This window comes from Lissotriton vulgaris, chromosome 3_1 (genome assembly GCF_964263255.1).
Source record: "Lissotriton vulgaris chromosome 3_1, aLisVul1.2, whole genome shotgun sequence".
In the NCBI taxonomy this organism is placed as follows: domain Eukaryota; kingdom Metazoa; phylum Chordata; class Amphibia; order Caudata; family Salamandridae; genus Lissotriton; species Lissotriton vulgaris.
In genome coordinates, this window is record NC_141689.1 from 301,790,324 (window position 1) to 301,813,855 (window position 23,532).

Here is a 23,532-nt window from a genome sequence, read left to right on the forward strand (position 1 = left end):
GTCGGTCCCTTGAGGTCTCGTCGCACTCACGGTTCTCAGCTGGGCTGTAGAGGTGAGTAGAGGTCAGAGGTGCCAGGGAAGCCGGGTCTCGTCGAGCTGGGTCGTCGGATTCGTGATGAAGGACTTGCAGCAGACCGCAGTGTTCTTTAGGATGGTGCCTGCGGATGCAGGGTGACTACTCCTTAGCCACAAGGGAGAATCTTGAAGAAGAAATCGTGAAGTCCTTTCGAAGAAAGTGGTATCTTGATTCCAAAGATGATCTAATTTTAACAGGGGGCCCGCTCCCATCTTTATACTAAAAAAGGGGGCTGACCCGGTGACTAGGTCCTGCCTATGGGTGGGACTAGGTGGGGGGTGGTTACACCCCTCAGCCATGCCGGACTTCCCCAGGCCAGGGGCTGGTGTGCCCCTGGAACTGGTTCAGACCGGCCTATGCGTAGTGAGCACCGGGGTGCCACTCAGCAGTCACCTTCCTGAAAAGCCCTGCCTACCCAGGATACACAAAACCATGTCTGGGACGGTGCTAGCACCGCCCCTGACAGGAAACCCTTTGTCCAGGCTCCCCTCACTGGAAGGACTCCCAGCTGCAGGGGGTCAGACTCGTGTCTGTGGTGGCAGCATCCATTTTGTGGAGCTGAGGCTTCAGTTAACTTTAACCGGGGTTCACAGTTACATACATGTCGTGTCCCTCTAGAAGGGTGGAATGCTAACCCCGTCGCCAGAATTGGCGAGGGGTTAGTATTCCAATTCGTATGACACCTTACTCGACATGTTTTGATAAAGCAATACCAAAGATAGCATTTAACCGCGAGGATTATAATGCGCTTAAGAGTATATGGTATGCGTTATCATGGAACAGCTATTAGGACTTGATTCCGCAAGCTGCAGACAGGCTCAGCTCATGCCAGAGCACCATCTCACACGATTCCAAGCACTCTGCCTTCAGGATTGTCAAGGCCTGCCATAGGAGTGACTGATAGGAATCTGTGTGTCCATTTTAGGGTTAGGTATAGGTATACTACACCTACAGCAAAGGGTGATTACACGACTTTGCCCCAGCTGTCATGCAGCCAGTTGTGTCAAATTTAGGAGGCCAGCCAGGGGTGGCATAATACATGCTGCAGCCCCTGGCAGCCCTGGGTACACCTATGCCCTGAGTTACAGGGTCTGATAAGGTGGCCCAGTACCAATTGGAAATGTACCTAGGGTACATGGAATCCATTTTTAAGAGAGAGCAGTAGGCATGGGGTCCTGATTGGCAGGATCCCAGGTCGTCTATGTCCAAAACCAGCTAAAACACAGGGCAAAAAGTTGGGGGCAACCATAGTCAGGATGTACCTTCCTACACAACCCCCCCCCAAACGAAAGGAGATAAGGCTATCCTTGTCCAGGTAAGCCTCTATTACCTAAGTGGCCATATAAGGAAGGACCAGCTCTGGCTTGGTTTCCCCCTGTGTCATGGTCCACTAGGCAACCCCTCACCCTAAGGGTATCTGAGGGTCTCCACCATAGGGAATCTCTGTCTCTGGTGTGTCTTGGGAAAGAAGAAGGCTGATGCTGGGATGGAGTGCTGAAGTGAGGCTCCTCTACCTTTGGGCTCAACTTCCTCCAATCACCATTCATCATGTGTGCCTTTCTTTCTTTAGCTGAGATGCACTGAGCTCTCAGGGTCAGCCTCTGGCTACCTAAAGCTGGAGGCTGAGTCCCTCTGTTTGGCTTACTGGAGGGACAGGTCAGGTCTGGGGTTTTTAGGCCCCATGTTTGGCTGTGCCCAACAGTGTCCAGCTGTGGGAGTTCCCTAACTACTTTTAAGGGGGATCCCTCAGGAGTCTGTTCTATTTTCACTTGGCTAGGTTTACCAGCTTCAGTGATCCTAATCTGCTGATAAGGGGGTTCTTTTGGACAGGGGGCCCTTTGGGGTCCACTACTGGCCTCCCTGGTCTCTTCAGCCCTGGGCTGACTGAGGCAGGGTAGAGAGGTGCAGGTTACCTGCTCCAGACTGGGTCCCCCCTGGGAAGGGTCCACTGCCATCAGGGGCTCTGCCAGGCTAGGCCTGACTACCTCTGGGGCAGTTCCTTCAACAGGGGTAGAGTCAGTTCCCTGAGGAGGCTGGCTCTCACCTAGTGTCTGGGAGGGGGAAGACTCTTCTTCCTCCTCAATGCTCTCTGTTTGAGTGGAGTGATCCATTGTTTCAGGCTTCACAACCTCACTATCTGTCTGAGTAGAGGCTGAGACCATTTCAACCTTGCCAACCTTTTCAGGAGGGCACTCAGTCTGTGTTTGGGCTGTGACTGTCACAGCCCTCCTATCCTGTTCTGAAAAGTCTGTCTGAGCCTGGGCAGTGGCTACCACTGCCCTTCCAACCTTTTCAGGGAGGAATGGTGCTTGGACTGGGGCTGTAGCTATTACTGCCCCACTAACCTGTCTGGATAGGCCTATCATTCTGGAATGAGTTTCTTGTTCCACCTCAGCCCATGCTGAGAGTTCCAGGTCATTCCCCAGTAAGCAATCTACAGGTAGGTTATCTGTCACTGCCACTCTCATGGGCCCTGTGACATTACCCCAGCTGAGCTTGACTACTGCCATGGGATGCCTTCTCTTCATTCCATGAATGTCTGTCACCTGATAAGTAAAACCAGGGGTCAGTTGAGCAGAGGGGACCAGATGGTCACTCACCATGGTGAGGCTGGCCCCTGTGTCTCTGAATGCCTCAACTTTCTGACCATTCACTAAAACTTCTTGTCTATACTTGCCCAAAATGTGGGGTCCAGTAGTGAAGTTGGCAAACCCCATGCCAGTCTCACAGACAAGAGTGTGGTCAGGGAACCTGGCTAAGCCATAGTCCTCCTGATTGCCCAAAGTAATGCCCACCACATTCTTGGGGGCACTCCCACCACCTGGGGGATTACCACTAGTGGTAACAGGAGGTTTAGGAGTATTACCTGGGGGTACATTTCCCTTATTACCATTTTTAGGGCAACTGGCATCACTTTTGTAATGGCCCACCTGTTTACAGGTATGGCAATAAGGTTTCTTTTGTTCAGAAGGAGTGTTCTGGGACCCACCACCCTTGTTGGAGTTTTGGGGCCCTTGGGAAGTCTTCTCTGTGGATTTATCCCCACCCTTCTCTTGAGGCTTGGTTGATTCCTTTTTCTGGTCACCACCCTGGTTTTTAGGCCTAACCCTGGTTCTGACCCATTTGTCTGCCCTCTTACCCAATTCCTGTGGAGAGGTCAACTCAGAGTCTACCAGGTGCTGATGTAATAGCTGGTTCTGACAATTATTTAAGATTTGCTCCCTCATAATTAGATTATACAATCCTTTAAAATCAGTAACCTTACTACCCAGTAGCCAGCCTTCAAAAGCCTTAGTGGCACAATCAACAAAGTCAGTCCAATCTTGAGACTGAGTTTTCTGGGTGTCTCTGAACAGCATCCTGTATTGTTCAGTGGTTAAACCAAACCCATCAACCAGTACATTCTTCAAGACTTGGTAATTGTTAGCATCCTCCACCCTTGTGGTGAGGAGCTTATCTCTACCTTTACCATCAAAGGAGAGCCACAAGATAGCTGCCCACTTACTTTGGGGAACACCCTGCACAGTGCAGGCTCTCTCCAAAGCAGTAATCCATTTGTGGATGTCATCCCCTTCTTTAAAGGGGGGCACTATCTTATTCAGGTGCTTTGTATCAAAACTCCTTTCCCTATTGCTAGGTTTATTGCTGCCACCAGTGGGAACTAGCCCACATAATTCTTGCTCTCTAGCAAGGGCAAGTCTCTCTTTGGCCAGGGCAAGTTCTTCCCTTTCAATCCTCAGTTTGACTGCCCTTTCTTCAGCTTCATACACTCTCCTCTTAGGGGAAGACATTCCTCTGTGAGAAGAGTTGAGAGAGCCATTGGTTCGAAAGGATCTGCTAGAGCCTCTTGATAGAGACCTAACTCGTCCATTCCCAATGTTAAGCTGACCTGAGAGTGGGCCCAGGAGTTCCCCAGTACCAAGCTCATGTCTGCTTAAGTTGGACCTGCTTAGTCTGCTGACTTCTACCTGTCCCTTATCTGCCTCATCCCCTGATAACTCATCCTCATCCTCAGCAACATCTGCCTCAAGGAGGGGATGGATATCAAAGGGACCCTGTAAGGAGGGCAAACTTCCATCTGGATTAGAAGGGTCTGGGTTACCAGCCCTACTGGCATCATAAGCCTCTAAGAGACCAATCAGAAAGGAAGTGGTGGGGTTAGACCCCTGTTTTAGTTTCCTGAGAGTACACACTTGTCTCATCTCATGGAAGCTAAGAGCAGTATATTTTGAAGGGATGACCTGTGGAGGGTCAACTGACACAAGGGGAGACTCAGTGTTTCCTCCTGTGGCCGACATACTGCTTCTAGTGTGGTGTAAGTGATGCACCTACCTACACTATGTGTTACCTACTGATCCCTTGCTAAGAGTTGCAGCCAAGGGGTGCTAAGCCTTGAGGAGCTACAACAGCTGGTTCAGTAGAACTCAGAGTATTCTAAGCTTTAGTTATATGTACCTAACAGTACTTATGTGATCTTTCAGCAAGATATTCTTAGGATACGTGTGGTAAAACAACAGCAAGCTCAAATCCCAACCGCTGCCACCAATGTGAAAAGGTGGCCTGATATGCAGTGGTCACTATTCTAGTGCCCACTATGTATCAGTCCAGCAACCCTTATTGATGATTGGTTGTAAGTCAACCTTATAGACCAGCTATCCTAGTAGCATGGATACGAGCAGTCTAAGGCTAAAGACTCGAGAGGGCGTGTTAAGCCAGCTGTTTACCACACATATATCCCTTGAATACCCAGTGAAAGGACACCACACAAGTGTTATGAAAATAAACAGTTATTTATTAAAGATCACAACAGCCCTGTACTCTTTATGAGGACAGGGTACTAAGCACAAACCAAAACTCTTACAAAAATACTTAAGTTAGCACAGTATATACAAATGCCCGAGGGGCACGGAAAACCATATACTCTGAAAGTGGAATGCGAAATTCCTAGCAGGTAAGTACAGTATTAATAGCTTTTGGAATCGCTAGGACTTGACTAGGGAATCGTTAGATTATGTCTAGGAGGCCTAGGGGACTCGGGTGCAGTGTGTGCACTCTCACGCGAGATGCGGGACAAAAGTCTATGGTAGCTAGGAATTAGAAAGTTAGTGTTCTCGGGCGAACCCGACCTGGTAGGGAGAAAACGAAAGTAGATTCTGACCCTTGGATAGTGAGGCTATGCTGGGGCACCGAAATGCCGAAGTTACCTAGCCCAGGGGCTGCAGCTGCATAGGTCTGAAAAGACGTCGGGAATCCTCGTAGACGGACCAGGAGCCGGAAGAAAAGATGCTGGCCGGTGACCAGTGAAGAAAGTTCAGTCGGATCCAAGCCTGGATCTTGAAGATAGATGACACCTGAAAGCAGAGGGGACCAAGTTCGAGACTACTAGCCAGTAGTCAGTGGGCACCAGGAGGGCACCGGATGGTAGCCACCTCGACTAGGTGAGTGGGTGACGCTTGACTCGAAGATCTCACGGACCAGGAGGCGTTGTCGGCGACCAGGATGGAGGATCGAGCTGTCCCACGAAGATAGAAGCTGTCGGCGTCGCTGGACCCAGGATTGGGCAACAAAGCCTTGGCAAATTCAAGCCCACGCGGTGGACCTAAAATGGCGTCTGGAGTGGACCAGGAGGGTCCGGGGTGCCTCTCTTGAACAAGGAAGCAAGGGCCAGCCTGGAGCAACCAGACCAGCAGAAGAGTTGTCGTCGGGCGTCGTTCAGAGGGCCACCAGCCAGCCGGCTAGTAGCCAAACAACGCGGTGCACAGCAAACAGCAGAAGGGCCCCACGCCGATCGTGGAGATGCAGGGGAGCTGACCTTGGGTGCTGGAGCTGCGCAGGGTCGGGGCTTCTCGGACCCCAAAGCACTCACCAGTGGAGGACACGGTGGGCTTGCAGTAAAGATGTCGTGCAGTCTTGGCGATCGTCGGTCCCTTGAGGTCTCGTCGCACTCACGGTTCTCAGCTGGGCTGTAGAGGTGAGTAGAGGTCAGAGGTGCCAGGGAAGCCGGGTCTCGTCGAGCTGGGTCGTCGGATTCGTGATGAAGGACTTGCAGCAGACCGCAGTGTTCTTTAGGATGGTGCCTGCGGATGCAGGGTGACTACTCCTTAGCCACAAGGGAGAATCTTGAAGAAGAAATCGTGAAGTCCTTTCGAAGAAAGTGGTATCTTGATTCCAAAGATGATCTAATTTTAACAGGGGGCCCGCTCCCATCTTTATACTAAAAAAGGGGGCTGACCCGGTGACTAGGTCCTGCCTATGGGTGGGACTAGGTGGGGGGTGGTTACACCCCTCAGCCATGCCGGACTTCCCCAGGCCAGGGGCTGGTGTGCCCCTGGAACTGGTTCAGACCGGCCTATGCGTAGTGAGCACCGGGGTGCCACTCAGCAGTCACCTTCCTGAAAAGCCCTGCCTACCCAGGATACACAAAACCATGTCTGGGACGGTGCTAGCACCGCCCCTGACAGGAAACCCTTTGTCCAGGCTCCCCTCACTGGAAGGACTCCCAGCTGCAGGGGGTCAGACTCGTGTCTGTGGTGGCAGCATCCATTTTGTGGAGCTGAGGCTTCAGTTAACTTTAACCGGGGTTCACAGTTACATACATGTCGTGTCCCTCTAGAAGGGTGGAATGCTAACCCCGTCGCCAGAATTGGCGAGGGGTTAGTATTCCAATTCGTATGACACCTTACTCGACATGTTTTGATAAAGCAATACCAAAGATAGCATTTAACCGCGAGGATTATAATGCGCTTAAGAGTATATGGTATGCGTTATCATGGAACAGCTATTAGGACTTGATTCCGCAAGCTGCAGACAGGCTCAGCTCATGCCAGAGCACCATCTCACACGATTCCAAGCACTCTGCCTTCAGGATTGTCAAGGCCTGCCATAGGAGTGACTGATAGGAATCTGTGTGTCCATTTTAGGGTTAGGTATAGGTATACTACACCTACAGCAAAGGGTGATTACACGACTTTGCCCCAGCTGTCATGCAGCCAGTTGTGTCAAATTTAGGAGGCCAGCCAGGGGTGGCATAATACATGCTGCAGCCCCTGGCAGCCCTGGGTACACCTATGCCCTGAGTTACAGGGTCTGATAAGGTGGCCCAGTACCAATTGGAAATGTACCTAGGGTACATGGAATCCATTTTTAAGAGAGAGCAGTAGGCATGGGGTCCTGATTGGCAGGATCCCAGGTCGTCTATGTCCAAAACCAGCTAAAACACAGGGCAAAAAGTTGGGGGCAACCATAGTCAGGATGTACCTTCCTACAGATACTGGTAGTATATACACACTACTGGAGTAGGTTTCTCTAATCAGTGTATTGTAAGCGCGCTTTTCAGCCGAGAGGGTCTCAAGGCACTGGGGTCTACAGCTCCATTCAGTTGAAGAGTCAGGTCTTGGGGGCCCTCCTGGAAGCGTTCAAGGTGGGGGCGTGTCTGATGTCAATCGGGAGCTCGTTCCAGGTCTTGGCCGCGATGTAGGAGAAAGCTCTTGCCCCTGTTCTAGTTCTGCATATGCGGGGGGTTACGGTGAGGGCGTGGTTGACGGATCAGAGGTTTTTCTTGGGTGCATGGATGCTGACTCTTTTGAGGTATTGGGGTCCGGTGTTGTGCAGAGATTTGTAGGCGTGGGTGAGTATTTTAAAGGAGATTCTCTTCTCAACTGGGAGCCAGTGAAGGTTCCGTAGGTGTTGGCTGATGTGTTCATGTCAGGAGAAGAGGCCAAGGACAAGTCTGGCGGTGGTGTTCTGTATCGTCTGGAGCTTGCAGAGTAGAGACTTGCTGATACCGGTGCAGAGAGCGTTCCCGTAGTAGAACGAACAAAAGTTACTTACCTGTAAACTGTGGTTCTCCAGTATTGGTGTCTTTCATAGATTCACATGCTTGAATATTCCCCGTCGTCGAAGTGGGAGTCCCACGGTACATAAAATAGCAGTAATATATGCATATATAGAAGTAAAATTATTATAATTATAAAAAATACTTATACATATATATAATACAGTAAACTCAAAAGTACCATAGAACTGAATAGGCCCATAGAAAGCCTAAGGGAGAAAACTCAACGTGGTAACATATCAGTGTCATTATGTTTTGGTCCAAATTCCAGCCAATCAGGCTGCAGCTCCCTCTAGAACCTTCACCTCAGAAGGACAAGACCTCAGATTTTCGTAGCACAGAGTAACCAAAGTGCCTGAGGAGAAGAGAGCCTCTGGGAGGATGGGAGGGTCGCATGTGAATCTATGAAAGACACCAATACTGGAGAACCACAGTTTACAGGTAAGTAACTTATGTTCTTCTCCATTATTAGGGGTGTCTTTCATAGATTCACACGCTTGAATAAGAGTAGAAAGCAGCAATCATCTTATAAGTCATAAAGCTAACAGTAATTTCAAGCATATAATAGACATCATATTAAAGAGAGATAACCTTTATGACAGGCGGCGGGTAGCAACAGAGGCTCACCTTTAATGAAAAAGATTCCGCAGCACCGCTTGTCCTACTGCTGCATCTGCGGCATCTGTTGACTGCAGACAGTAGTGCTTCGTAAAAGTATTGCTGCTCGACCAGGTAGCAGCTCTGCAGATGTGTCTCAGAGGTACCCCCGCAAAAAGGGCAGTAGAAGCTGACACAGCTCTAGTTGAATGAGCACGTACTGGAGCTGGAAGAGGCTTGCCAGCACGCTGATGACAGACGGCAATAGTGGAAGAAATCCACCTAGTAATAGTTTGTTTGGTAACAGGTTGTCCTTTAGAGGCCGGGCCATATGCCACGAACAGTTGATCAGATTTCCTGAAGGATGCAGAGGGCGGAATATAAAACTTGAGGCAACGTTTTATATCCAGGGAATGTAATGAACGTTCCGCAGGAGTTTGTGGATCCGGAAAAAAAGTCTTTAAAATGACCGGTTCATTGAGATGAAAATCACTGGGAACTTTCGGAATAAATGTAGGATTAGTACGTAGTGTAACAGCCTCCTTTGAGAACTGGAGAAAAGGAGGTTGAATTGTGAATGCCTGAATGTCACTGACACGCCTAGATGAGGTCAAGGCGAGCAATAGGGCAACTTTCCACGTGAGGAATTTTAAGCTTGCTGAATAGATGGGTTCAAAAGGAGGTAGGAGGAGCCGAGACAAGACCAGGTTTAAGCGCCAAGTAGGCGGAGGACGTCGAATGGGTGGAAACATTCGGAAGAGACCTTTGAAAAACTGTTTAATAATTCTAGACGAATATAGTGCAGAAGAGCCATCATGACGGAAGCGGGATAGAGCCGCTAGAAAGACCTTCAGAGTGGAGTGGGAAAGTCCTGACTTCGCAAGGGATAAGAAGAAAGGCAGAATCTGCTCTGGTTTAGCAGTCATCGGATCCAAGGCCTTGGTGTGGTACCAGACACAGAAACGTTTCCACTTCAACTGATAGGTTTTAATGGTGGAAGGAGCACGGGCGTGCGCTAACACCTTTCTACAGTCTGCGTCGATGGTCAGACGCGCAAATTCATGGTGCTCAGGTTCCAGGCATGAAGTTGGAGGTATGCTGGATCCGGATGGCAAATCCGCCCCTGCTGTATCGCGAGGAGGTGAGGCAACGGATGAAGCGGAATTGGTTCGCTCTGGGAGAACAAGAGAAGGTCCGGGAACCATGGGCGCCTCGGCCATTTGGGTGCAATCAAGTTGACTTGACAGGGTTGAAGCCTCATCCTGTGCAACAAGCGTGGAATCAGAGGAAGCGGAGGAAAAGCATAGCTGAATGCGTTCAACCAGCTGATCGAAAATGCATTTCCGCTCGACTCTGTGGGTATGAAGACTTGCAAAGCGTTGGCATTTCTTGTTGGTGATAGTCGCAAAAAGATCTATCTGCGAATGGCCCCACTGGCGGGAAATGAACTCCAGAGTTGGTTGATTGAGTTCCCACTCGTGGTTGTCAGAGAAAGACCTGCTGAGTGTCCGCCAGAACATTGGAGACACCCGGCACATGTATGGTAGTGAGATGAATCTGGTGATGAATTGCCCAATTCCATATCTCCTTTGCTTGTTGGGAAAGCAAAAGGGACCTGGTGCCGCCCTGCTTGTTCAGGTAATGAATGCTGGTGGTGTTGTCTGTTCTTACCAGCAGAGATTGACCTTGAACGATCCGTTGAAAAGACTTCAGAGCCAGGAAGATCGCCAGAAGCTCCAGGCGATTTATATGCCAAGTGCGTTGGACCGCAGTCCATTTTCCTTGTACTGACAGGCCTTCGAGATGTGCTCCCCAGCCCTCCAGGGATGCATCGGTTGTAAGCGTCAGAGTTGGAGTAGTGTCTTGAAAAGACCGACTTTATGAAATGTTTGGAGGGTGAGCCCACCACTCCAGAGCCTTTTGGATGCGGGGCGTAAGAAGGATCTTGTCGTTGAACGATCCTGAAATCTGCTTCCACTGCTTGTCTAACTCCTCTTGGATGACCCTCATATGAAGTCTGCAGTGGGGAATCAACTGTATGGCAGAAGAAGCCATGCCGAGGAATGATTTCAACATCCGGTCTGAAACGTACAGTTTTGACTGGAGGGATCGTACCATCTGGAGCATACGGTCTTGTCGTTCCTGGGAGACAAAAACCATTGCCAGATGAGAATCTAGAGAGGCTCCTAGAAAATCTCGCCGTTGAGATGGGCGAAAGTGTGACTTCTGGCAATTGATGGAAAGGCCCAAGTCTTGAAACAGGGAGAGGCAGGACTGTGAATGTTGGATTGCCAATTGAAGATTCGGAGCATTTATGAGACAATCGTCCAGGTATGGATAAAATTGTATGCCTCGTAGGCGTAGAAAGGCAGCTACCGGGGCCATGATCTTGGTAAAGACCCTCGGTGCTGAACGGAGGCCGAATGGTAGGACCTTGAATTGGAGGTGCAGGTGTCAGACTGTGAAGCGTAGATACTTTCTGTGTCTGGGGTGAATTGGCACATGGAAATATGCGTCCTGGAGGTCGATCGTTGAGAAGAATTCCCCATGATTGAGGTAATTCAGGATTTGAAGCAGAGTTAACATCTGAAAGGTTTTGCAAATGATGAATTTGTTCAGGGCCCGTAAATCCAAAATTGGACGCCTTTCTCCCGACTTTTTATTTACTAAGAAAAACCGGGAATAGAATCCCTTGCCGCGTTAACCTAGCGGCACTACCTCGATGGCCCCTTTTTGGATCATTAATTTTACCTGGGCCAAAAGTTCTTTGAGGTGGGGGGAGGGTGGCCCCGAAGGTGGATGAGTGGGAGGGAATTTTGTGAACTCCAGGGTATGGCCTTTGGAGATAACGTCCAGGACCCATTGGTCGGAGGTGATTTCGGACCATTTGCAAAAGTATTTTGAGATGCGACCTCCAAGATACACAGTCGGCAGACGAAAGGAACTGAGACTGTCACTGTTTTTTGTTGTTTGGCTCACCTCTATAAGTTGTTTTCCGTTGGTATGGTCTGGAGGAAGACTGACGATTCTGGTTTTGGTTAGAACCTCTCTGCCGGTTATCGCCGTAGGTATTGTATGAGCGATACTGGCCTGATCCACGAAAAGTAGAGGAGCCACCGCCTCTACCTCGTGCCCCCCTGAAAGGGGCGCTTTTTATATTGGAGAGTAGCCAAGGACTTTGCGGTGTCAGTGTCCTTTTTGATCGCCTCAAGAGCATCGTCTACATGCTTGCCAAATAAAGACTCTCCATCGTAAGGCAAGTCGAGGACTTTTGCTTGTACTTCTGGGCGAAATGTTGTAGATTTTAGCCAGCCTTGACGCCTCAAGACTGCAGCCCCAGCTAATTGGCGAAAGCCTGTGGATGAAATGTCAAGCGCACATTCGATAATTTCAGACGAAATTACCTCTCCCTCTTGGATAATAGCTTGCGCTTCTGCACGGATGGCCTCAGGCATTTGAGGAATCAGTGCGGCAATCTCGGACCACATTTGGCGGTCGTAACGGCCCAGAATTGCCAAGGTATTTGCCGCTCTGACAGTAGTGGCCGCCATTGTAGTATACTTTTTTCCTATAGAGTCCAACTTGCGGCCTTCCTGATCAGGAGGAGACGCGAGTGGTGTAGCCGGATTACGAGATCTTTTCTGTGCTGCCTGAGTAATAACCGACTCTGCTTTTGGCTGTGACACTAAACAGGCTGGAGCGGACGCTGGAGCCTTATATTTTTTGTCTAATCTGGGCAAGACTGCAGGTACTGAGTTAGGATGTTCCATGAGATTAAGTCCCACTGACCAAATAAAGTCAATAATTGGAATAGTGTGGGATTGTCTTTGTGAAACGTCCTTAAAATCATACAGGAAGCATTCACTTTCATGTTGCTGTTTCTAGACAGTGAGATGAAAGCGTTTCGCTGCACGCACCATTAAATTATGGAAGTTTGCAATGTCCACTGGAGGCGATGCAAGAGGTGAGGTGGGCGGAGTGGAAGGTGTTTGAGCCCTGTAATTGTCCCACTCATTCATATCGACATCATCGTCGTCATCAGTGTCGTGAGGAGCAGGATCCTCATGGTCAGTGTCAGGTCGAGTTCTTTCCGGTGACGCGGGTGGAACCGGAGCAGGTGCTTGTAGGGGTTGAGGTTGAGGCTGGGAAGGAGGTTGTGATGCTGGGGAGGCAGGTGTAGATGGAGAGAACCTGCGGTTATAGTTATCAAGCATGTGCTGTAAATGTTTGACTAAAGATAAAGGTATTTGTGTAACAGGTTCTGCAGTTACTGTCTCTGCTTCGTCCACAGGAAATAAATCATTCCCACTTTCGACGTATTCCTCTTCGTCACCCTCATCACTGTACTCCTGGCACTTAATGTGCAAGTCAGATGGACTAGATGCCTGTCCAAACAGTTGTTCCACCTCCGATTCATGGCCGGATTTTTCTCCACCTGATTGAAACAATTTTTCAGGAAGACGTGTCCACTCCTTATTGGACTTATTTGAATGAGAGGCACAGTCCTAAAGGTAGAAGCAGTAATCACTGTAAAAATGGTAGCTGAGGCCGGAGGAGGATGAGATGTCGAAGAGCCTGTTGATGTAACAGCAGTAGTCGTATGGCCAACCTGAGGCACAGAAATTGAAGATTTTTTCGTCGTCGATGAAGATTTCTTGTCCGTCGACGAAGTCGTCGACGGTATTGAAGGTTTGGTCGTCGATGACGAAGTAACCGTCGACGAGTTAGCTGTAGACTGAGTCGTCGTCGCTGAAGCGATGGCCGTCGACGAGGTTGTCGTCGACGTTGAAGGACCCGTCGACGAGCTTCTTTTAGATGATTTGGTCTTCGACGACGGAACCAGACGGTGTTCGCGTCGACGACGGGAGCGTTGACGATGCTTTCTTCGTCGACGGCTTCGACTTGACACTCGTCGACGACATCTTAACAATCGACGTAATGGGTATCGTCTACTGGGCTGTCGTCGACGAGGTGATCGTCGCCAACGCAGCAGTGGATGACATAGAACATGTCGTCGTCGACGTAGAGATAACAGACTTAGTCGTCGACGGGCGCGTCGACGAGCCCGTCAATGAGCCTATGCCGGATTTCTGAGAGGAAGGCAAGGCTTTGGGCGCAGACGTCAGAGAACCAGGTCCCGTAGACGCGCCCTGAAGCAAATCCTGTGGGGAAACAATCCTGGAGGATTCCAACAGTCTACTCTTCTTAAGAAAAGGAGATGGAACCTTAGTTTCAGACCCACGCTTTTGAGAGGATCTAGAAATGCCTGAAGAAAAACTTTCCACATCAGAAAGCACAGACTCTGAAGTTTTCAACTTCTGTAGCCACAGAAGGAGACGGGCCTCTCTATCCCTCAGAGTCTTGGGAGGAAAAGTGCGACAGTACTTACAGTTCTTCACCTCGTGGTCTGGGTAGAGACAGTAAATGCATTTACTGTGAGGATCCTCATGGAAAAGGCGCAGTTTACCACAGGAAGGGCAGGCTTTAAACAAAGATTTCTTATTTGAAGACATTTTGAAGAAATAACAGCTAAAGGTAAAGAGTAGAGTTCAGGGAGACTCCCTTCACACGACGTGCGGTAGAAAATCTGAGGTCTTTCGCTTCTGAGGAGAAGGTTCTAGAGGGAACTGCAGCCTGATTGGCTGGAATTTGGACCAAAACATAATGACACATATGTTACCAAGTTGAGTTTTCTCCCTTAGGCTTTCTATGGGCCTATTCAGTTGTATGGTACTTTTGAGTTTACTGTATTTTATATATATGTATATGTATTTTTTATAATTATAATAATTTTACTTATATATGCATATATTACTGCTATTTTATGTACCGTGGGACTCCCACTTCGACGACGGGGAATATTCAAGCATGTGAATCTATGAAAGACACCCCTAATACTGGAGAACTGCTGGTTATGAGGACTTCCTTGACTCGAGGGGAGGGAGGATGTTGGGGGGGGATCCATTTGATAGTCTTGCGGAGGATGCAGAGTGTGTTGAAACTGCTGGAGGTGACGGCGTTGACCTGTCGGTTCATGGAGAGGGAGGAGTGGAGTATGATGCTGAGGTTTCTGATGTGGTCTGTGGGGGTGGGAGGGGTGCAGAGGGCGGTGGGCCACCAGGTGGTGTTCCATGCTGACGGGGTGGTTCCAAGGACAAGGAATTATGTCTTCTCGAGTTGAGCTTCAGGCAGCTGTTTCTCATATAGGATGCAACGTCTTGCATTCCTTCCTGGAACCTGTGTTTGGTGGTGGTGGGGTCCTTGGTGAGAGAGAGGATGAGTTGGGTGTCGTAGGACACTATGTTGAGGCCGTGTTGTCGGACTATGGGGGCAAGGAGGGCCATGTAGATGTTGAAGAGGGTAGGGCTGAGCGATAATCCCTGGGGTACTCGCAGTTGATTTCCATGGGTTCAGAGAGGAAAGGTGGCTTTCTGATCCTCTGGCTCTGCCGGCGAGGATCGAGCGGATCCAGTCGAGGGCGGTTCCTTGTATGCTGGTGGCGAGTGTGCGGTGGGAGACGGTGTCGAATGCTGCTGACAGGTTGAGTAGGATGAGGGCTGCGTTGTGGCCTTAGTCGAGGAGGGTGCGGATGTAGTCCGTGGCAGCAAGTAGGGCGGTCCCGGTGCTGTGGTTGCTGTGGAACCGGGATTGAGAGGGGTCGAGGATTTCGTTGTCTTCGAGGAACCTGGTTAGTTGTGTGTTGACTGTCTTTTAGGCGACTTTTGCAGCAAATGGAAGGAGCGAGCTGGGCCGGTCGTTCTTGAGGTCCATCGGATCTGCGGATGGTTTCTTGAGCAGGGGTCTGACTTTGCACGTTTCCAGTTGTTAGGGAATGTGCCGGTCTTGACCGTGGTGTTGACGGTGCAACTTAATTCTGGCGCGTTGGCGGTGGAGACTTTGAGATAGATGGGAGGTGGGCAGGGATCTGTGGGAGCCCCTGAGTGGATGCCCTTCATTGTCGAGGTGGTCTCTTCATTTGTGACCGGGGTTCAGGAGGAGGTTGTGGGGCTGGGTGGGTTCGGAGTCAGGAGTGTGGATGCTGAAGTAGTCGTAGAGGTTTTACATCTTCAGGTGGAAGAAGGATGCAAGCTTGTCACAGAGTTCCTGGGAAGGGGTGATATCTGTAGCTTCGCTGGGGGGCTTGGTTAAGTTGTGGATGACGCTGAACAGTTTCTTGGAGTTGCTGGCGTTGGTGAGGATTTTATTGTGGATGAAGGTTCTTTTGTTGGTTCCGATGTCATGGTGTTTTTGTAGGTAGAGTAGGTTTTGGGTGTTCTACTGTTTATCCAGTTTTTCTCGAGGCATCTGTAGGTGAGTCTGGCTTCTTGGGGGTCAGTGTCTGTCGGAGCTGCATAGTGGGGCGAGTTTGTTTGCGCAGTTGGAGATCCACGTGTGAAATTTGCTTGCTGCGAGGTTGGCGTTTGTTGCAGCAGTGGGGGTATTGCGGTTGAGTAAGGAGTTGAGCCGTTTGGGTTTGTCGACAAGGAAGTGAACTCAGTGGTGGTCAGTCTAGGGGGGGTTGTGTGGTGTGGCTGAAATTACGTTGTTTCCTCCTGCGAAGATGGGGTTGAGGTTGTATCCTGCCTGTGGATCAGCGTGGCGACGAGTTGTTTCAGTCAGATGTTGGCGAGGTTGTCCAGGAGGGTGGTGGTGTTAGGGTCGCCGGGGTTCTCGTGGTAGAAGTTGAGGCCTCTGATGAGGGTCTAGTCCATGAAGGTGATGGCTTGGGAGCGATGAAGTCTGTGATGGTGTCGGCAAAGAGGATTAAGGGGGCCGTGGGGCCTGTAGGCGAGGGTGCCGCGGAGAGTTGAGTCGGGGCTGGTCCGGACCTGGAAGTGCAGGTGTTAGGCCCCGGGGAAAGTGTTGCTTCAGGTGGAGGGATTTTTTTCATGCAATGGAGAGCCCTCCTCCCCGGGGGTTCGGGCGGTCCTTCCTATGGAGCTTGTATCCTTCAGGGATGGCAATGGCGTTGTCGAGGGTGGAGGAGGCGTTGGTGCAGGTTTCTGTGAAAAAGGCGACATCGGGTGAGAGGGAGTCTAGGAGGTTCCAGATCTCTACGACGTGCTGGTGCATGGAGCGGACGTTTTAGAGGATGCACTTTAGGGCGTAGGTGGTATTGGCAGCGGAGACTGTGGTGAAGGATTTACGGCAGTTGCGGCAGGAGATCTGGCCGTGTCTAGAGTTTGGCGTGCACTGCTGGCAGTTGTTTCTTCCAGGGTTGAGTGTGAGGAGGGTAGATGGGTCGTAGCGGTGGATGGCCGGAGATTCAGGGTTCCCGGCACTGGTGGCGGCCGGAGCAGATGGGCTTGCCTTTGTTGCGCCCCCTACACGCGGCAGACATTAAATAGGGGAGGGGGAGGGAAAGTGCAGCTGGGAGGCAAGTAGTGGCAAGTGGCAGAGGCCACAGGGTCAAACAGAGAAAATGAACAAGTGGAGAGAAAGGCAAAAATAAACAGCAATTAACAAGAAAAAAGACAACAATGAAACCATATACCAAGGCAAGCGAAACAGGGCAAACACAGAGAGCGGGTCGAAAGCGGTCTCGAACCCTGCTCAGCGGCAGTGACGCCCAGGCAGAGCTGCGGGGAGGGAGAGCAGGTCCCAGTCCGGAAGATCATCCAAGAGATGTTCCTCTTGACCACCAGCGGTAAACAAAGCCTTACTTTTATTATTTTCTATTTCAAAGTCAAATGTAGACACTATGTATTACAGTTTGGACAAGAAAAAGCAAAGACACAGACCGGCAGACATGAGTCACTCAGTTTAGATAAACTAGATAAATAACATACTTTGATTGGGCATACATTTCTTCTTCTCTCCACTCATTCTGCATTCCTTCCAAACCTCCTTAAAATCCACAAACCGGAATGTACAATCAACACAAGTAATATATCCTTAGTTCAAGATTTTTCTTTAGTGCCTTCTCAGAAGCCAAGTGCACTAGGACAGTTAACATTTCTGTGGTCAGAAGCATTAGAGGATCCTATGGTGAAATCTGCCAGCTTCTTCATGCTATCACAGAAGACAAGTCAATGCCATTTTCCAAAGGTTTGTCCCATCGGCTTGGTAAAACCTGGTTTGAAAAAACTTAAACACCAAGCCTCTTCTGGATGTGGTAAATGAAAACAAGCTTCTGGAACGGAGTCAAACTACCGGCTTGAAAACTATCTGATGCTTGCAAGGAATTAACAAGGGTAAGGAGGGTGGGGTGAGGTGCGGGGGGGGGGGAGGAGCAATGATTATAATAGCTTTATAGTCCATGATTACAATAGCATATTTAAGATTTGTAAAACAGCCATAAGTTAATGAAGGCCAAATATATTCCAATATAATTAAACCGTAGATTTTTATATGAAGAGCTACTGGGGAGCACATAGGAATTTATGCACATGAGTGCATCTAGTATCATGCAACACTTTTAAAGTGGTTATCTTCTAAAATTGTTTCAAGATCTCTTACTGCAAGTTGCTAAAACATACATTAAACATGGTCACAAATTGGTGGCAAATTATACTTTATTTTGGGTCATATAGCAATATACTACTAAAAATGCAATACAAAAATAATTTTGCTTTTGATTGTCTTCTCCATAGGAATTTAGTTATAATTTATTATGTTACCTGTGAACTAGATGTAATATCTTCACGTTGCTGATCTGTCATTGTAGCCAGAGTGTCATATGGATCCTTTTCACATGGGTCCAGAAGGCCAGGACCACCTACAACATATTAGTAATTATTTTAGAACATATAGGGTTACAAAAACAAGTTCAATTGTTTGTTTTTAAATGCAACATATCCCAAATTACCTTTTAACAGAATTCCAGATGAGATGCACTCAAAAACTCTTCTCAGTGCGTCACCAGGACTCTGAGGTCCCGTAGAACTGCTGATTGCCTTTTCTATTAGTAACTCCATGGCCTATGTGAAATTAAACAAAATAATTAAGTAAAACATTTTTTATTTTAAACAATCTGATAAATCGGTGAAGAAAATCTGCCAGTCAAATATACAACCCATGAACAAGTTTACTTCAGCCAATATCCATCATAATTATTAGATACATTTCACCTTCTTGAATGTCTAACCATACTCCAATTATTTATCGCACAAGCTATCTATCGCAAGCACTTTCCTCCTGAGTGTTGTTTATACCTGTATCACTACACAAACCTTTTTGTTAAACAAATTCTTATTGATTTTTTAAAGCAACACATAAGCATATCATATACATACGGATGCAAGATGCAAAATAATGGTAAACTTTCCCCCATGAGGTCTAGGGCTTGACAGTAATTTTGTTTTGACAGGAGTCCGTGGTCCTAATTTATACACAGGTAAGTTAAACAATAATAACTTGTAGGTCATAACAGTCATATATGCACCACTGATGATTGAAAAGCAGTATATATGTTAACCAGCCCCAGGCATGAGACCATGTGATGGAATAGGGGCATATACACATGAATATACAAACAACCGCAGGCAATGATAACAATGAGAGGGAGGCGAGAAGTAGGCCAGGTGACTCACCCGGCTGTCGGGGTGTCTCACCGGCTCAAAGTCTGACCATGAGCGAATCAATCACGTAGGTCCTCCTGGAATTCTTGCAGTTAGTGCAATAGTGTATCCCATTCCATCGCTTCAGGGACCTTCCATAGGCCTTGGGTCTCCACTCACCATCGGCCACAGATTCTGCCTTGCCCCACTTAAATCTTGCAGCACACCAGTGCTTTAAGCTGGGTAGTGTACTGGCTTTCCAGTGCAGGCCAATTAAACTTCCGATGATAACCAGTGCCAAGTCGATAAAGCAGTTCGTAGCACTTGCTTTTTTATGATTGAATAAGTGTAGAACACTGCAGTCTATAGAACATAACCCTGTACATCCTGTGATTTCAGTCAAAGCATCAGTGATGTCCTGCCACAGCAATGTCCAGAACCTGTAGGCAATGTCTCTGTCTGGTGCACTACATCTAGGGCAGCTCAAGGTTGATCCGAAGGCCCTGTGTAAGCACGCTTGGGTTAGGGTAGACCTTATGCAGGATATTGTGCTGAATATATTAAAACTTAGCGTTGCAATAGAGTTTGCGCAGGTTATGCCTGTGCTCTGTCACATTCTTTCTGGGACAGGTCTCGCCTTATGTCTTATTGCCACTTTTGTCTAGTAGATTTCAATGGGTCGTGTGGCATGTATGCTCAGGACTGAACGAACCATCTGATCAGTCATTGCCGATGTCTATAGTGTGAAGCGTGTGAAGCAGGGGAGGTTGTTCTGGCGCCGTGTCAACTATCTGTCAGAGTCATTACATTTTAGCCAACAATCTACTAAGTGCTTACCTGCTGGTAAGTTGTAATCTGTCTGTAGTTGCGCAAATGGGATAAGAGCATTGTTTTGGAACAGGGTCCAGAGGGTATCAACACTGGTCACTTCCCATATCTCCAGTTCCTCCCTCCCAGTCAGATATCTGAAGGGTCATATAGAACTAATGTAGACCTCTGGTGTATAGGGAGTCAGAACTGTAATTGAACGCAGGCTACTGCGATAGCTGGGATGTGCTATTTGAAGAAGGTTATTGACTCCGGGGGCTTTGACCTCTGGTAGAAAAGACTCTCGCCCCATACGCCGCCCTTGGTCTAATGTGGCGGGGGCAGTTCCTCCAGTAGGCATCCCGCTATCCAGCAGGATAGCGATTGCCTCACAAAGTAGCAATGTTCGAAGTTGGGTGCTCCTAGTCCTCCTTTTCAACAGGCAGCTGGAGCTTGTATAGTGCGACACTGTGCCTGCTCTATCACTACACTAACTCTGTCTGCCTGAACAGACCCCATATTTTAAACTCCTGGATGACACTGCTAGGTATCAAAGAAGGAAAACATTAATTTCCTGATTCAGCATCTAGTTAACTTTATCTCCCACTATTCCTTTTCCTCGTTCGCTAATAAGACTGTGCTACAGTAGTTACCATATCTTGGTTCACTGCCTCTTATAAGCGTTACATTTTTTTTCTCGATTTCGAGATGCACGACTCATACTGTATTGCTCAACAGTTCCGATAGGTCAATAAACCACACTTGGACGGGCCACAATAGCAGGCTCAGATTCCTAATCTACTGCAATTTTATTATTTAGGGCTCGTGGAGTTTAGAGACATAAAGGGGGGTATCTACCACTATATCAAAAATGTCCCCATTTGTAACCAGGCCAGTGCCCAGCCAGGATGGAAATAATTTTATATCTGGATAAAAACACCCAAGCATGGAGTTCCTAACATCCTTATTAATAGGCTCAAACACTACCCAGCTCCCATTTGTATACCGCATGGGTTAGTTGGCAGAGCTAGGATAATGTTTTACTCCTGATGAAGCTTTTCTTGGAGTTACAGGGAGCTGCCAGATGCTACAGGGCAGTACACATGGTGGATACTGTTAGACACACACACCAGTCGGTGTGATACCTTCTACGAAGAACACTTACAGTTAAGGACAATTAGGAAGCTAAAACGGTGATATACAGGAAACCCAGATGGTATTAGCATCTACTAGTGCAAAAACACATGTATAGTGTTTGAGCAATAGAAAACAAATTACATGTCCTAGGGGAATTCAAGCCACTCTTCTGGTGAACTAGCAACAGACTGATTGCTATGGCAATCTGCTAGTCTCTGATGTGGAATACATAAAAGATTTACTATCTCTAGAGGTAGCGTGCGCTGAGGGGGACTCCCAAGTTTTGAAACGGGCAGGAATTTATTCTAAAGGTAGTGATACAAACTGTAAAACCAAACCTATGTTTATTCTCACCACTATTCTTGACAATGTAGAGATTTTTTCTGATTGGATGTCTGTAGAATTGAGAAAAACGCGAACACAATCAAACATGAAGACTAGAAACATGTACAAATAGAATGTAAAATTCAGACAAGTAGTAAGAAAGTAGAGTGAGAGAAGAGTGTGGTACGCGCATCAGACAAAGGAGGAAATGTGGTTCTCTGGTATATGAGTATGTACTGGGAAGCACCGTACCTGCAATTAAATGATAGTCAATGTGATAAGAGGAATGCAAGGATGGAGTATGGGAGAGTGAAGAATGACTTACACCCACAGTTAACGGAGTGGAAAGAGGCAGAATTGTAGAATTGGGACAAATGGAGTTTTCTGAAAATACTGAACCTAAAGTTCCAGCCTTTTACCCAATACAAACAAATCATAAGAACAAAACAATCCGGAGGACACATAGTGGCTGCCATAGGCAGCCTGTTTAATAACACTTCTTTCTATTTACACAAATCAATTGTAACAACCCCTGGTACAGAACCTTCCCTCCAATATAAAGGACACAGCCGATTTCCTTATAAGGATATTCTTAGTGACATGGGAAGATGATATGCTCAGGAAAAGTCTGGACATAATATCTTTGTATACGAGCATATGACACAGATGGCCTGAAGGCAACACAACACTTTCTCATGAAAGGACTAATAAATACTTAAACACAATCTGATGTTCTTACAAATGATGGAGTGGTGCCTGAGCAAGAACATCCTGTTAAATGGCAAACTATTCCGGCAACAGCGGGGGTGGGGTGGGTTAGGTATGGGGGTGGGGGTGGGCAGGGGGGGGGGGGGGGAGTGAGGGGGGGGGGAAGGACACAATAATGGGTACCTGCTTCTCCCCCAGCTGTGCCAATTTGCCCATGGAGTAGTGAGAGGAGTAGGAACTCCATGGACAAAATCTAAGCAAGTGGACCGACAAGATCATGCTATGGGCCTGCTACATAGATGACTTCAATGGCACAGAGAGATCCTATTGGGGATGATCTGTTGCGCCATACAAGTGTTAAATAAATAAATAAATGCAAATGGGATGAGGTGACAGCCAGGAAATTTGTGGAAGCCACAAATGATAACAGTTTCCATCACAACTTCACCAGTGAGAGGAGTTGTTCACAGATTGACTTCATAGTGAGAGTGTCAAAGATTCCAGATTAGAGTCATAGTCAAAGATTCCAGATTAACAACCACTGTCTTTAGAAAGCCTACAGCTGGAAACATCATCCTTCATGCCTACAGGTTCCATCCTCAAGCTCTAAAAAAGGTATCCTGTTTGGGGAACTGTTGAGCTCAGCATATATGTAGCTGTGAGGATAATTTTAAGGTGACAGGACAGCTTGCTGCCACGATTACAGCAAAGAGGTTAATAAGAAGCCACAATGAAACAATCTCAGTGTAGGGTGTCAAAACAAGAAAGTGGAAAAGGACACCAATCAGGGCAGGTTCATTACCATCTTCCATGACGAACACCACATCATGAGGAAAGCGCTAATCAAGCACTGGCCTTTGATCAAAACCCTTGTTTTGCAAGACAGACTATGCAGTTATGCGTTATCCTGCTTGAGTCTGAAGTGGTACATGTGTACCTGAAGGATCATGCCACTTAAGTGCATTCTCCAGTATTTACAGGTGTTTAAGAACATAGACAACTATCCTACTGTTGGAAAACGAGGCAGTAGCTGTGAGGCCTGCACAAATAACATGTCTACATTTGTCCTTCACTGGGAACCAAACACTCCATTGTAGCGCTTGACTCTGAGGGTAGCGTTGCAGAGCAGTCTTAGGCTTACTCAAGGGAGGTGGTGTGGGCTAGTAAACACCATTTACCAGTACGAAGAAATAACACTCCATTAATTGTCCAGTCTGTACTTTCCTTTATAAAAGGAAGAGTACATTTATTAAACACACACACACACTGCTCAATGCTATGCAACAATTTAGAAATATACATAAGCTGTTGGAATTACTTTGTAACATTGCATAACATTTCCACCCATCCCGCAGGGGGTGTGGGGTCTAGTACCACCACTCCCATGTATGTACATCATCTTGCCCCCTAATGCTGACCATAACCTGGAGTAACACTGGCACCATCCCAGTGACGACCCACACCATTATCTCAACAAGAATTTAAAATGGGCACACCTGCCACGATGACACACAACCCTGACTGAGCATCTCATACTGACCATACAGAAT

The 23,532-nt window shown here is 47.9% G+C and overlaps 1 protein-coding gene across 3 annotated transcripts in view; it reads right to left on the reverse strand.

The window, feature by feature from the left end:
* Positions 1–23,532, reverse strand: part of ZFR (zinc finger RNA binding protein) — a 691,036-nt gene that overhangs the window by 19,419 nt on the left and 648,085 nt on the right. For all 3 annotated transcript variants that reach the window (XR_015309278.1, XM_086960497.1, XM_086960498.1), the window contains 2 exons: positions 18,316–18,427; positions 18,128–18,225 (listed from right to left, as the gene is read on the reverse strand). Coding sequence is in view for 2 of the 3 variants with exons in the window: in XM_086960497.1 (XP_086816623.1) it covers positions 18,128–18,225; positions 18,316–18,427 (210 nt within the window). In the remaining variant the exon portion in view is untranslated. The remainder of the gene's footprint in view (positions 1–18,127; positions 18,226–18,315; positions 18,428–23,532) is intronic.